The sequence below is a fragment of the Ictalurus punctatus genome, chromosome 9 (genome assembly GCF_001660625.3).
Source record: "Ictalurus punctatus breed USDA103 chromosome 9, Coco_2.0, whole genome shotgun sequence".
NCBI classification, from domain to species: domain Eukaryota; kingdom Metazoa; phylum Chordata; class Actinopteri; order Siluriformes; family Ictaluridae; genus Ictalurus; species Ictalurus punctatus.
In genome coordinates, this window is record NC_030424.2 from 1,617,501 (window position 1) to 1,631,748 (window position 14,248).

Below are 14,248 nucleotides of genomic sequence, written 5' to 3' on the forward strand. Positions count from 1 at the left end.
TCATTATAAGCAGGATTGTGATTTGGAGATTCATTAAAAAAAAATTAAAAAATTTTAAATTTACTTAAATATTGACAGGGGGGTGAACACTTCTGAACGCTTAGTGACGGTGAACGTGCACGTTACCTCCTCGGCTGACGGTATCCAGTCATATCCAGGAGAGGTTTCCGCGGAAACGAGCGTACCAGCTTCTGCACCTGCTGCCTCCATGACGACAGCCTCTTTTTCTGCGTCTCCGTGAACGCCTGAGAGACAGAGTGGGCGGAGTCACAACGGTTCTAAATATATAAAACCCCTCCCCCTGCTAAAAACCCCTTATTACTGCCTAATAAAAAAAAAGTTGACTACGTTGTCTAGTCACTTATTATTTGAAACAGCATATAATAATAATAATAATTTCTTTAAAAATCATACTGATTTATTTATTTACTTGATAATAATTATTAAGGCTAATCCTGTTTGATCCTCACCTCATGGAGTTCACACTTATTGATGAGCTGCAGATACGAGCTGATGTTCTCCTCGTCCGGCCGAGACACCAGCAGCTGTGTGCACACTGACACACACACACACACACACACACACACACGCGCAGGCTGAGTGCAGCTCAGAGATCGAGCGGTGTCTGTTTGCTCGCTCACTTACAACCTTTACAAGCTGCATGAACTCTGTGATAATCTGTTTAGACCACACATTAAACATTAAACACACACCGAGGACCCGAGTCCATCACACTCACGCTGCGTTTACACACCTTGTCCATTATCCATCTGTCTGTCTGTCTGTCTCTCTCTCTCTCTCTCTCTATATATATATATATATGCATGTGTGTGTGTGTCATATCCAGTGTATCCAGGTTATATATTACACATAAAAGTGAGTAAGAGTGCGTTCTCATCTGTTTATGTGCCCATATATATATATATATATATATATATATATATATATATATATATATATATATATATACTTTTTTTTTTTAAATTAGGAATCATCTCTCAAACAAAATGACACCTTTAATTAAAAAAAAAAAAAAAAAAAATAGACAGTATCCATTATGTCAGTGGAAAGTCCTCACAAATATAGTGAGACAAACATGTTTGCTTATGTGTACCTTTGCCCATGACGCGCGTGAACTGAGCAGGAATGTCCCCCTCTGCTACGAGTGTGGTGCTGCTCTCAGCTTCCCCTCCGCTCACACACACTCCACCGGCTGCGCTCTTTCCGTCGGCGCTCAGTAGGGGGCGCTGTGGAGACTCGGCCACGCCGTTGAACGCTTTAATGGGAGTCCCGATGATATAATGCAGCTCCTGCAAAGGAGAACGCAGATTCCCGCCTTCCAATACATCCTGAACGAGAGAGAAAGAGAGAGAGAACGTGAGATGACTAAAGAAAAAGTAATACGCGGACGCGCCGAATAAGTAAGAGCGTCAACGCAAATAGAGAGGAGGAGTGAGGGTTATGGAGACGGATAAACACAGGGTGACGGGAAGAGTGTGAGCGAAAGACAAATGAGCAGATGCGAGTATAACTGGTATTCGAGGTCACATCCAGCTTATTTATTTCTGACGCGTCCGTAAATTGTCGACGAGCAACGGTCAGGTGTTGGGATATTTCTGCCGTGTGTAACGAGGTGTAAAATGACATGTGGTGATGAAGTTCTCCCGAAAATACATGCTTCGTTTTCACCTACGGGGCCTCGGCCGGGCTCGGACGGCTTTAGAAGCCGAACAGATCTGAATACGGAGCGTGAAGCACGGAGTCCTGTTTCTGCTCGTTCGACATGATCTGGAATTAGGGAGACGATCGGAGACACGGACGTCCGGCTGTCGTTTTTTTTTCTTTTTTTTGGTCTACATAATCACCGTGTTCATGTCTGAATTCGTTCTCTATTCAGCGTTTGTGTGGCGGTCTCGGAAAACCCGTCGGATGTTGCTGAAGCTGAATACTAAAAGAAATGATGAAAAAATCAGAGGTTTTTTTTTTTTTTTTTTGCAAATAATATACTTTGTGAAGCATCTATTCTCCGTCGCTGTCCATCATATGAATACCAGGTTATCGTGATGTTCTGTGAGCTCATGTATGCGGAAGAGGGCGGACAGCTCTTTCCTCCGAGAGTGTTACGCTGCCCTGTGATGCAGCATGCAGCACAGCACGGCAGTTTGAAGCTAGATACGGACGGCTAGCTTCAGCTTCTTCCGGGAAGCACGTTAACCTTTGGTTATTATAAATAATTAAAAACAGCAGCAGGAATACACGGAAGCCCGTCTCCGCCACGGAGAGATATATTTAAACGGTAATCGTGAGTTTATATGTCACAACTGTTAAGGAACGATTGGGATGAAGGGGGAGAAAAAAAAAGAGGGAGAAGACCCACCTTTTCCAGAGAGCGTAGCATGTTCTGTCTCTCTTTCAGTTTCTGGATGCTGATGATGATCTTGTGCCGCGCCCCTTTAGTGACGCTCTACAGGAGAGATTGGGGAATTTTCACAGATCTCACAAAGCATCGTTACAGTGGATCATATACGCCGAGTTGTTGTACTCTCAATTCTGATTGGTCAGAAGGTGTTGATTATTCAAATCCTCGAATATCCATAGAACAGCAGCTCTGACAGTAGTTCTGGCGAATCCCAGCCATGTCACGTTGCGTTTATTGACGTTACATTCACATGCTGCTTTTGAACGACGAAATAAAAACAGTTCCTCGTACCCGACTCGACCTGAGTGTGCGCTTAAACGGAGTCGTTTACTTCTACCGTACTGTGTGCAAACTAATCCCAACAAACACACACACACACACACTCACCTGCGCCTCCAGCTGCTGCTCGGTCAGTGACATCATCTCGTCGTAGGTCAAAGTGGAGAAAAGACCGGCGTACTTGTGCAGACGCAGACTCTTCAGCCATGTCGGAACATCTGCGGGACGAGAACACACACACACACACACACACACACACACATCTGCTTACACGTCTAGAGTTTGGCGTAACCGTCGTAGGAAAACGAAACGACGAGTCTTCCCCCGTCAGAGAACTCCAACACCTCTAATCACTGATGCGCAAACTCAAGTACAAAAAAACACAAGCAGTGCACGCTTTAATGTCTTGAGAGTGCTTTTGTTTTACGACTTGATGTACTTGTACGGACAGGATACACCCCTGACGTCCCCTTTACGCCATATGAAGGGTGTAAAGGAGCGCCAGGTATTTCAGAGACCGTTCCCTCACCCCGCATGCCGCTCCCCTCCTCGCTGAAGGAGCTCCGGAGTGCCATGCCCAGGCCTGAGCCGTCCTCTAGGTGCTCGCTGCCGCCACTCCCTGACGATGCCACGCTGCTCTGAGGGGACAGAGGGGCGTGGTCAGGGGTGAGAGGTGCCCCCCGTCCCCGCAGATCCTCCTGTGAGAGCCAGCCGTGTCCTAGAGGCTGAGTGGACGAGCCGCTTATCGGGGGAGTGAGAGAGATGGAGCGCTTCAGAGGACTGTGCTGACCCGCAGACTGCAGGACTGCACACACACACACACACACACACACAAAAACATAAAGTTAAGTGTATTCAGAATTGAGTTACAACCTAATTTTCTGGGTGGCGCGTTCAGATTGTCTAAAATGACCCGCGTGTCCGTGCCTTTTATCCCGAGTAGGCGCGTCCGGGACGGCGTTTTTCAACAGACCCGCCTTTAAACACGTAACCGCGCACGCAGGATATATTTATATATTTATCACATCACATTTATTCATCGTGCTTCTAATAAGATATTTCGGGTTGGTAAAATAACGCGAAGTATTTTACGATATGTTAAGTGTAGTCCGGAAGTTTATTCGCAAAATAATTCCCATCCCTGCGATTCAAGATGGTGTCCTCTGTGCGGAAAATTCCGTCCCTCCGGGATCTGGCGATTCCGCGGAGACGAGCGCGAAATGGAGCAACGTCCGCGATATTCGGAAAGGCTTGCGATTTTTCACAAAGAAAAAAAAAAAAAACGTAAATTACCGCGGATTTTTCGCAGATTCAGCCAAAGCCCTCTTCGACTGACGTGCGTCGAACACGAGTACGGCTAAAAAGATCTCGTTTGCTAACAAACACCAGTGCGGAAAGACGATTCCGTGCAACTGCATTTTTAAAAAAAGCACCAAATGGCGCATTTTCGGCCGCAACGATCACAAAAAAAAACCCTGCGCGATCCTGTACGCACTGAAAATGAACCCGAGTACGGACTTCAAAGGGACGATACGATTAATTCATTAATCAGCGTCATTGAAGATTAGCTTCGAATGGCGTTCCGCAGTCGCTTTTATTTTAGCGCGTGCTGACCGTAAAACATCCGTTTGAACCGTCAGACTTCGATCCCCGCTCGTGCTGATATTGCGCGGGAAGAGTCCGATTAAATCGACGGACTTTTCAGGATCGTAACAGAGGCGTGCAAATTTCACGCGACTCTCCGAACGGTGCTCGAGTCCGAGTACCGATGATCTCTTCCCTGTGCCTACGTGACTCAACTCTAAACATGTCTGCTGTTAATAGCATTAAACTCCTATCTAGCGCTTTCTCTGTAAAGATGGAGCGTCTTCAGGACTTTTTCCCACCACCGGAGCTCGCAGGAAGAAAGCGTATAGGTGGTGGAAGGGGGGCAGGACAGGATGAAAAAACCTATAAGCTGTGGAGTAGCAGTTTGTCCTATGTATAGGCTTTCCAGGACCGGTTTAAAATAGGTGCCCAGATAACATTACATGCTCCAGTCCCTAAATATTAGCCATTTCCCCTAAATACAGACCCCACAAAAGGCTACCTTACAAGGGAAGGAAAGGAATGGCATGCGGTGCTCAGCTGCGGACGGACTATGGAGGGAGGCCTGGGAGGTGTGGGAGCGTCTGTTTGTCTGCGTGTGTGGTAAGGAGGAGACGAGATGCCGAGCTAAAAATTGAAATGATGCTTTTGACCGTTAATATAACAGGGTGAGATATGGCACGGGCCACGGGCACAGTCGTCATCTTCGCCTATTATTCATCGAAACGTTTTTAACTGTCCCTATCTTTAGAGAAATCCCCCACACACACACACACACACACACACCCTCGACGTATCAACGGTATTTTTTATTTTTTTTAAACGTTGTTTCCGCCGAGCCGATCGTAATTCTAATAAGGGTGTGTTTGCGCCAGGTGACGGGAAGGACGGGAGGCGGAATCGGGCTTTTGTGCCGCTCGGACTCCGAGCGGTCTAAAATAAAGGGGATCTTGTGGAGCCAAGCATTAAACGGGCCCTTATTTATATCTTCAGCTGTCTCCTTCATCAAGAAAAAGAAAAAAAAGAAAAAGGAAAAGAAGCCTCGCATTCGAACGCTGGAAATATCCCGCTCTAACCACAGATATGTTCAATCCCGACATCCGTGTCACCGTCGTTTCGCTGCCACACACTGCGAGTATGTTTCTCGTTTTCTCCGCACTGTTGTCGCAGGGGTTTTTACTACGAGAGTCTGGCCAGAAGTGAAGTGAACACAATGTTCCCCCTTTAAACATGCTAATCATGACGGAACTCGTTTCTGCTAAATCAAAGGCAGAGGAAAAATCGTGCGTGTTTTATTTATTTATTTATTTGTTTGTTTGTTTGTTTTTGCCTGTTCCTTTGATAAACGAGTTTTATCAGACTGGAGTTCGTGTGTATTTTTTTTTATTCTTTTTTTTTTTTTTAAATAAAGCAAATGTTCTAATCCTTAAATAAATAAATAAATAAATAAATAAATAAATAAAGCGGTTTTGTGGCCTGTTGGGTGCCACGGAGTATGATCGGACTATAAGAGTGTATTATATCATTGCGAAAGCGTAAAGACGTCACGTTAATTGTTTGCTCTGGGATGTGATGCAAGGACTGTCTGTCTGATCTGAGATCTGAACTGTGACCCACAATCGGAGCTTCAGCATACGAGTGTCTCAGGAATCAACGATCGATACTTTTAAATGATCTAAAACTCCCCTAGAGAAAATGAGCAAACAATTTGTTTTTGTTTTTTTTTATTTGTTTGGGTCGTTGGCGTCAACGCAAACATACTGATCAGACTCCATACACACACACACACACACACACACACGCACACAAAAATGAGACTCGGCGTACACACGCTGCTCAGACAACAAAAACGCTGATTAGACTCAAAGGAAACACGCCGATCAGACTTGCAGTGAACATGCTGATTAGATGAAGCATATGCACACGGATCAGACTCAGTGTGAACACTAATCAGACTGCATACACAAAAGAAATCTGACTCAGTGTGCACACTCTGCTCGGACGTCACGGACGCTGATTAGATTCAAAGGAAACGCGCTTATCAGACTTACAGTGAACATGCTATACATATATACAATAATCAGACTCAATCACTGTACTAAACGCACTAATCAGACTCATTGTGTAAACACAGTGATCAGACTTCATGTAAACATACTTAGCAGGCTCGGCATATGCATACCGGTCCGACGTACAGTGTACAAGTTGATTTGACTCAGCATGTACAAACTGATCAGACTCCCTGTAAACACACTGATCAGACTCTGTGTACACATTATGATCAGACTCAATCTAAACAAACTGATCAGACTTCATGTAAACATGCTTAGCAGGCTCAACATATACACACTGATCAGACTCAACATAAATACTGATTAGACTCAAGGGAAAACACACTTATCAGACTTAGCATATATATCCTGATCAGACTCGATGTAAACATACTTATCTGGTTCAACATATATGCACTCATCAGACTCAATGCGTACGCAATGATTAGACTTCCAGTGAACATGCTGATTAGATTCAGCATACGAACACCGATCAGGCTCAACGTACACACACTAATCAGACTCAATGTAAACACACCGATCGGACTTAAAGTAAAAACCTTGATCGGACTCAATGGAAACACACCGTATCAGTCTCAAACGAAATGCACTTAGACTAAATGTAAAAACAACGATCAGACTCAACAAGAACACACTATCAGACTCACAGTAAATCAGTGTCACTGAGCATCATTAGCCTCGTCAGTAAAACTAATCAGACTCATGGTAAACACACTCATCGGACTCAACATAAACACACTTATCAGACCCACTGTATGCTTATCAGACTCGGTGTAAACGAACACACTGATCAGACTCAATGTAAACATTCCGAACAAAACTCAACATACGTGTACACACTCCAAACTGATATAACAAAAAAAATACTGATCAGACATAATACGAATGCATGACCAAGTCCAAAGTTAAAGCACTGATCGGATCCGATAGAAACACATCAGCCACAACATAAAAACACTGATTAGACCTAACAAATAATGCTGATCAGACCTGGCATAAAGGTACAGGTGCCAAAATGTTAAAGCCCTTATTAGACCTAGTGTAAATAAGGTAAACATGCTGATCGGACTCGACAGAAAGACACTGATCAGACTTACGGTAATACTGTAACATGTCGAATTAAGACCCAATGTAAACGCAAATCCACTCACTGGAGTTGCTTCCACTTCCTGTGCCCACTGTATTGATGGTAGACGGGACTGATGATGATGGGTATAGAAGAAGATGTCCATTCTCACAGCCCTGCTGCTGTTGCTGTGTGTGCCAGGTGGCAATACCCGAGTCTCGAGATCCCTGCCAGCCGTTGAGGCGGTCATCAGAGCCGTAACGCTGATGCTGAGCATAGAGATGATGAGAAGACGGCACTCGCTCCAGTGAATCTCCTCCTCCTCCTCCTCCGGCAGTGCGAGTGGCTGCCCGTTCCTCCAGATGGCTGAGCCAGAGCGCGAGATCGGCCCTGTCCTCCAGAGAAGTGGCCGGGTGGATAAGCGCGTACGAGAGAAGCTGCCTGCTCTCCTCAAGGTGCCGCCCAAACTCGATCGTGTGCGTGAGGATTTTGGGAAGTAGCCGCATGTACTCGCTTTTAGCTTCGCCGTTGCCCGGCTTGAGGAGGGGCAGGTGGGTCAGGACCAGAGAGATGAGACGCTCTTTTGGCTCGGCCTGCCACTGCCCAATCACCGCTGAAGGACAGAGAGAGAGATGAGAAGGTATGTTAGTCAAATGCATTCAATTTTCCTGAACATTCTACAGGAATGTCTTCTCGTATCAGGACAAGACCCTAAATAACAGCAATAAAACCCGTTAAAGCATCCACAGGCGAATACGGCCAGCTCCTCCACTGCAAGAGGACAGGGAAAGATCATTTCTTTATTTTAGCTTTTGTCCAAACCAGTCGGCACAGCTCTACGTCTACGCTATTACACAGAGCCCAAGCAGCTATACATATCCAAACTATTGAGGCATGTCTCAGAAACACTTGTCCTGTCCAGCTTCAGCTATAGATACTCTGGAGGTCATGGACATTTTTGTCCAACACCACAAATGAAAGACGGTGTACACATTGACAAATGTGTCCTGATTAGGTATGCACTGAAAGTAAACTGTCATATCCAGAAAGTTTCCATTTGTCAAAGCTTAATATTATCAACTAATACTAGTTAGCTAGATATATACACTGCATGTTACCTAGTGACAATGTTTAATGGCTCATATTGGCTCATTACTAATGCGAGTTAGTTCAGTTATACACAAGGCATATTAGCAGGTTATGTATTCCACATATTAGCCAGAGACATATGTTTGACTTGGATCAAAACGCCAATAAGTTAGTGTATATATATCCAAAACTGACATGGGCACTAACACTGGCCAGCTAACACTAGTTACATACCCTGCACATTAGCTATTTACATATACTCCCGATTACCTTCTTACTATTGCTAGTTAGCTATTTATATACACTGCACATTAGCTAGATAAACATTAGAATGATTTTTTTTTAAATATATACATATTCTGCATGTTACCTATGCTGCATACTAGATTTAGCTAGTTTTAATGCTAGTTTGCTAGTTATAAACACTGGATATGACTTTATATATACATATATGTTTAGCGTCTTGAAAAAACACACAAAAAAAAAAACGTCGATACGTTAGTTCGCATATCCAAAACTGACACTAACACTGTCAAACTAGCCAATTAATGCTAGTCTACACTGCCTATTAGCTAGTTATGAATGCTAGCTAGCTATTTATATACACGGCACATTAGCTATTCAAATATGCCACATGGCAGCTAGCTAGACATTTATATCTATATAGATATGCATGTTAGCTAGTTACTAATGCTAGTTTGCTAGTTACATGTGCTGCATATTATTCCCATATCCTGTATGTTAGCTAGTTACTAATGCTAGTTTGCTAGTTAAATACACGGGATATGCTAGTCAGATACTCTTCATACTAGCTAGTTACATCTCCTGTCTGCTAAACAGCATCCGCTGTGTTTGGTTAGCGTCTAATCTTGAGGTGGGAAAAAGAAAGAAAGAAAAAAACCTGTTTTAAACAACTAGGGTTTAAATGAATTTGTTATGACTGATATGTCATAATCATCGAGCGAACAAGCCAAATGGGAAAGCATTGTAACATTAGCATAGCAAACTACGATTGCGACATTTCCCCAGCACGGGCTGTTACTGAATGTCGAGATTGCTTGGATCTGAGGTAAAATGAGTAGGTGTGAGAATGTAAGCTATGAGACTCATAGCTAGCAGTCAGCATGCTAGCTATGAGGCTAATGCTACAATCTAGCTAGCATGGACTCGTATACTTTTATTTAAAAATGAACCGCATGTACTAATACGACTACGTTATAGTGGATGTGGAACAGGCTCGGTTTGTATGGACTGGAACGCACGGTTAATTCATGTGCCCTCGAGGTCTTACAAACAATATGTGGTGTTTACTTGATGTCACTAAAGTTCAGACTAGAAGGAGCGCGTCAGGGCTCGGGGCACTTTTACGGACAGGGCGCGAGTCAGCTCGCTTCTCGTGATAGCCCGGATTTACGTACGTAGTGACAGCCTCAGAAATATTCGCGTCGCTTTCGTCGTCTCCGATCAGCTGCTTTTTTATCTGGTTATTATCGTGTACGGTATGGACGTGCCTAAAAGTATTGGTACCCTTCCAGCTTTTTTTTCTCTTTTTTTTTTGTTCTAAAACTCCCTTTCCATTCAATTTAGATTTATGATTTAACCTATTTAAAAGTAAGAAAACAAAAGAAAACGGCTCGAGCAAAAATATTGGCATCCTTAACTTAAAATTTCGTAGCACGGCCTCTCAGGCGATGACTGCAATTAAAGGTTTTCCGTAGTTCTGAATAAGATTTATCTGCTGGTTGTTTGACCCACTCTTCTCTAGCAGACTCCTCCAGCTACATCTCTCCAGTTCTCTCCAGCCTCGTGTTCAGGACTGTTTTTTAACGGGACGTTATGGAGGTCCGGATTCCACGATCTTGTTTGGAAGTGTTTAAAAGACACACACACACAACACAAATAACACTAATGTCCCCCAACGCTCAGACCGAGAGACGGCTGTTCGGCTGTGATTAAACGCTCGGCTTGCCAACTTTTTCTGGCACTTCCATTTTTACCGGGTCGTAGGTGATGCCATCCGTTATTTGTAAAAGCTGCGAGCTTCGACGTGACAGAGTTATTTGTGAAGTCCTGACATCGCAAGGCAGCCGGGCTACGTTCTGGAAACATTCAATCTCGGACTGATTTAGCACAATCGGAGGCCCTGGATACTGTTAGTGCTCTACGAAGTTAGCACCACAGGTGTGTGTGTGTGTGTGTGTGTGTGTGTGTGTGTGTGTGTGTGTGTGTGTGTGTGTGTGTGTGTGTCAAGATGGCTTTAAAATGTTCAGCCCATATGTTCATGCAGAGAAAATAAGGAATACGACAGGATAGGGCATGATTATTACAGGAAAATAATCAACGTTACCACGGCAACGTTATTAAAAATCGATCAGCTTCGTTTTGTTCGATTGCCCGATTACGACCAATCAGCAAACGGAGACAATGTTCAACCTTCGACCTCGGAGGGAGCACTAATAAAACCATTTTAACCTCATCACACTATTCATCTCTCCCACTCTTCCATCCTTCTGTACTTCTCCACCTCTCCTTCCATCACTCCACCCCTCCGGCCCGGCTGATGGACAACAGAGGCTTCTCATCTCTCAGACTTACACTGTCACTCTCCCCACATTCACTTCCTCCACAGACTGCTCACCCTCACCCTCACCCTCACACATCCAGTGCACACTCATACTAATTCTTTCTCTTTCTTATATTGCTCACCGGAAAAAATTATAAATAATTTAGGAGTTGTTTACTTTCCTTTCAGAAAATTGCTGTCAAAAAGCTTTTGATTGTGATCAAGGATCTCAGTCCCAGTGAAGGAGGTGTGGCCTTTGGGCATGTCAGTCCCAGTGAAGGAGGTGTGGCTTTTGGGCATGTCAGTCCCAATGAAGGAGGTGTGGCCTTTGGGCATGTCAGTCCCAGTGAAGGAGGTGTGGCCTTTGGGCATGTCAGTCCCAGTGAAGGAGGTGTGGCCTTTGGGCATGTCAGTCCCAATGAAGGAGGTGTGGCTTTTGGGCATGTCAGTCCCAATGAAGGAGGTGTGGCCTTTGGGCATGTCAGTCCCAGTGAAGGAGGTGTGGCCTTTGGGCATGTCAGTCCCAATGAAGGAGGTGTGGCTTTTGGGCATGTCAGTCCCAATGAAGGAGGCGTGGCGTTTGGGCATGTCAGTCCCAGTGAAGGAGGTGTGGCCTTTGGGCATGTCAGTCCCAGTGAAGGAGGTGTGGCCTTTGGGCATGTCAGTCCCAATGAAGGAGGTGTGGCTTTTGGGCATGTCAGTCCCAATGAAGGAGGCGTGGCGTTTGGGCATGTCAGTCCCAGTGAAGGAGGTGTGGCCTTTGGGCATGTCAGTCCCAATGAAGGAGGCTTGGCGTTTGGGCATGTCAGTCCCAGTCAAGGAGGCGTGGCGTTTGGGCATGTCAGTCCCAATGAAGGAGGTGTGGCATTTGAGCATGTCAGCCCCAGTGAAGGAGGTGTGGCCTTTGGGCATGTCAGTCCCAATGAAGGAGGTGTGGCCTTTGGGCATGTCAGCCCCAAGGAATGAGGTGTGGCCTTTGAGCATGTCAGTCCACTGAAGGAGGTGTGGCCTTTGGGCATGTCAGCCCCAAGGAATGAGGTGTGGCCTTTGAGCATGTCAGTCCACTGAAGGAGGTGTGGCCTTTGGGCATGTCAGCCCCACTGAAGGAGGAGTGACCTTTGGGCATGTCAGCCCCAGAGAATAAGGTGTGGCCTTTGGGCTTGTCAGTCCCAGTGAAGGAGGTGTGGCCTCTTTGCCTTTCAGTCTCAGTGAAGGAGGAAGTGCGTCATATTGAATAGTTTGTATATTTCACACATATTGATCATAGATCATGTCTCAAAGTACACATCGGAAGGAGACATAAACACCCTTAACGACTATAAAACAAACCAATATTACCTAATTCGAATATTTAAAAAAAACAAAAAAAAACAAATTCTAATCCAGCACTTGTAATACAACACGTGCGTTACATCTGCGATCTTCAGGATTTTACATTTGTAAATAAATTCTGTGACAGATTTCAGAATGAGGGATAGTACAATTTGTGGTTTTTGGATAGAATGCAGAATTATGTCTCATTCTTGTTTTGTTTTTTCCTCACACTCTGTCCATCTCTCTCTCTCTCTCTCTCTCTGTTCCTTTTCTCTGACCCTACAGTACTATAAGCTCAGCTACTCCAGGAGCCAACCAGAGCCAGTAGGGGCTGTTGGATCAGGAGGATGGAAACAGTGAGCAGACTTTCTCTATGTCCTCTCCAAGCATTTGTGTAAACCCCTCCTTAACCCCCCACTCTCTCTCCCTCTCTCTCCCTCTCTCTCTCTCTCTCTCACACACACACACTAACACTCATTCATTCCTCTAACAGTCTCCCGTACGGTCTTATCCTCTCTCTTTTCCATTCCGCTCTCCCATAGACGGGAGGTAAACGTACTCCGAAAGGCCAGAGCGTACCATGTGGTCATCCGCATGAGTCATGAAGAAGAGAGCCCAAGGGGGAAAAAAAGAAAAAGAAAAAAAAGAGGGAGTCTTGGAATCTGTGAATCACAAAGTAGTCAGAGGTGCAGTGTGAGGAAAGCCCTGCTTAAACGCTTTATCGGTCGGGTTTAAAGGGACACACAAAAAAAAAAAACCTCTACGAATTCTACAAAGCTGATTTCAGTCGGAAACAATCATCGCTGCATTACTGTTCATGTTCAGCATCATGGTGTATTATTCACACATGCCTGATCCTGAATTGCTTATTTCCTGATGTTCTTTTAGAGCAACATTAATCTCTCATTTTCTCCATGTGCGAGTGTGTGTGTGTGTGTGTACGCTCCGGCAGTGCCAAGCCTCCGAGCATCAACACGCTGGCATTTTCATCTAACATGCTCATCCGGTCAAGCCTAGCATGCTGATCTGAGCACAACTCTGGCCTCAAGCTAAAAACATGAGTAGAATATAGCAGATGTGTTTTACAAACCGTGCAATGTCAGCTATTTCACACACACACACACACACACACAGCGCTTTCGAATGGATGGGTGTGTCTGCGCGAGGTCTGTTAAGAGCTTGTTAACCCGACCGTACGCAGACATTTTTCCCTCTCCGTTAGATCAAATTCGAGACATTTGTAATGGCAGAACGGGCGTCTGAAGCCGTACACGACACGGCTGATGAGAAAATAAAAAACGCTTGTGTAAGTTTCTCACGGGATTTCTCGTCATCGTGGGATGCGCGGTAGACGATTCAGCAAAGGAAATGCTTTTCTATCCAGCCTCTCGGGACTCAGGGATGCGACCCCCTGGACTGGGTGCCGACCCAACACAGAGCACAATCGCACACACACTACCAACAATTTGGAAGGACGTGTGTCTTTGGGAGGAAACCAGAGTAACCCCCCCGAAGCACGATGAGAACATGCAAACTTCGCGCACACAAGGCGGAGGCGGGATTCGAACCCCCGAAGTGCGACGTGAACGTGCTAACCACTACGCCCCTTCACGAAGACATAAAGATGAATGGACAAACAAATTCTTTAAGACATGGAACTTAAAGAAGGCTGGACAGGCCCCGCCCACAAGCAATGACGGTAGCGGTTACATAAACAACATAAACGCAGGGCGAGCTAATATAAATGTCTGAATATAGAAATCAACAACACACGGCCAGTGATGTTTGTCGAATACTGATATGGTTAAAAGCTGACAAATGACACCAAGGCAAAGTCTCTCTTACACCTTACTCTCTCT

The 14,248-nt window shown here is 45.0% G+C and overlaps 1 protein-coding gene across 6 annotated transcripts in view; it reads right to left on the reverse strand.

Moving 5' to 3' along the window:
- samd4a (sterile alpha motif domain containing 4A) overlaps positions 1-14,248 on the reverse strand; it is a 45,494-nt gene that overhangs the window by 12,645 nt on the left and 18,601 nt on the right. For 4 of the 6 annotated variants that reach the window (XM_017475774.3, XM_017475773.3, XM_017475772.3 and 1 more), the window contains 7 exons: positions 7,509-8,036; positions 3,228-3,503; positions 2,807-2,916; positions 2,378-2,464; positions 1,115-1,349; positions 471-556; positions 127-245 (listed from right to left, as the gene is read on the reverse strand). In XM_017475774.3, the coding sequence (XP_017331263.1) occupies positions 127-245; positions 471-556; positions 1,115-1,349; positions 2,378-2,464; positions 2,807-2,916; positions 3,228-3,503; positions 7,509-8,036 (1,441 nt within the window). The remainder of the gene's footprint in view (positions 1-126; positions 246-470; positions 557-1,114; positions 1,350-2,377; positions 2,465-2,806; positions 2,917-3,227; positions 3,504-7,508; positions 8,037-14,248) is intronic. The other 2 variants (XM_017475776.3, XM_017475775.3) reach the window with 1 other exon arrangement.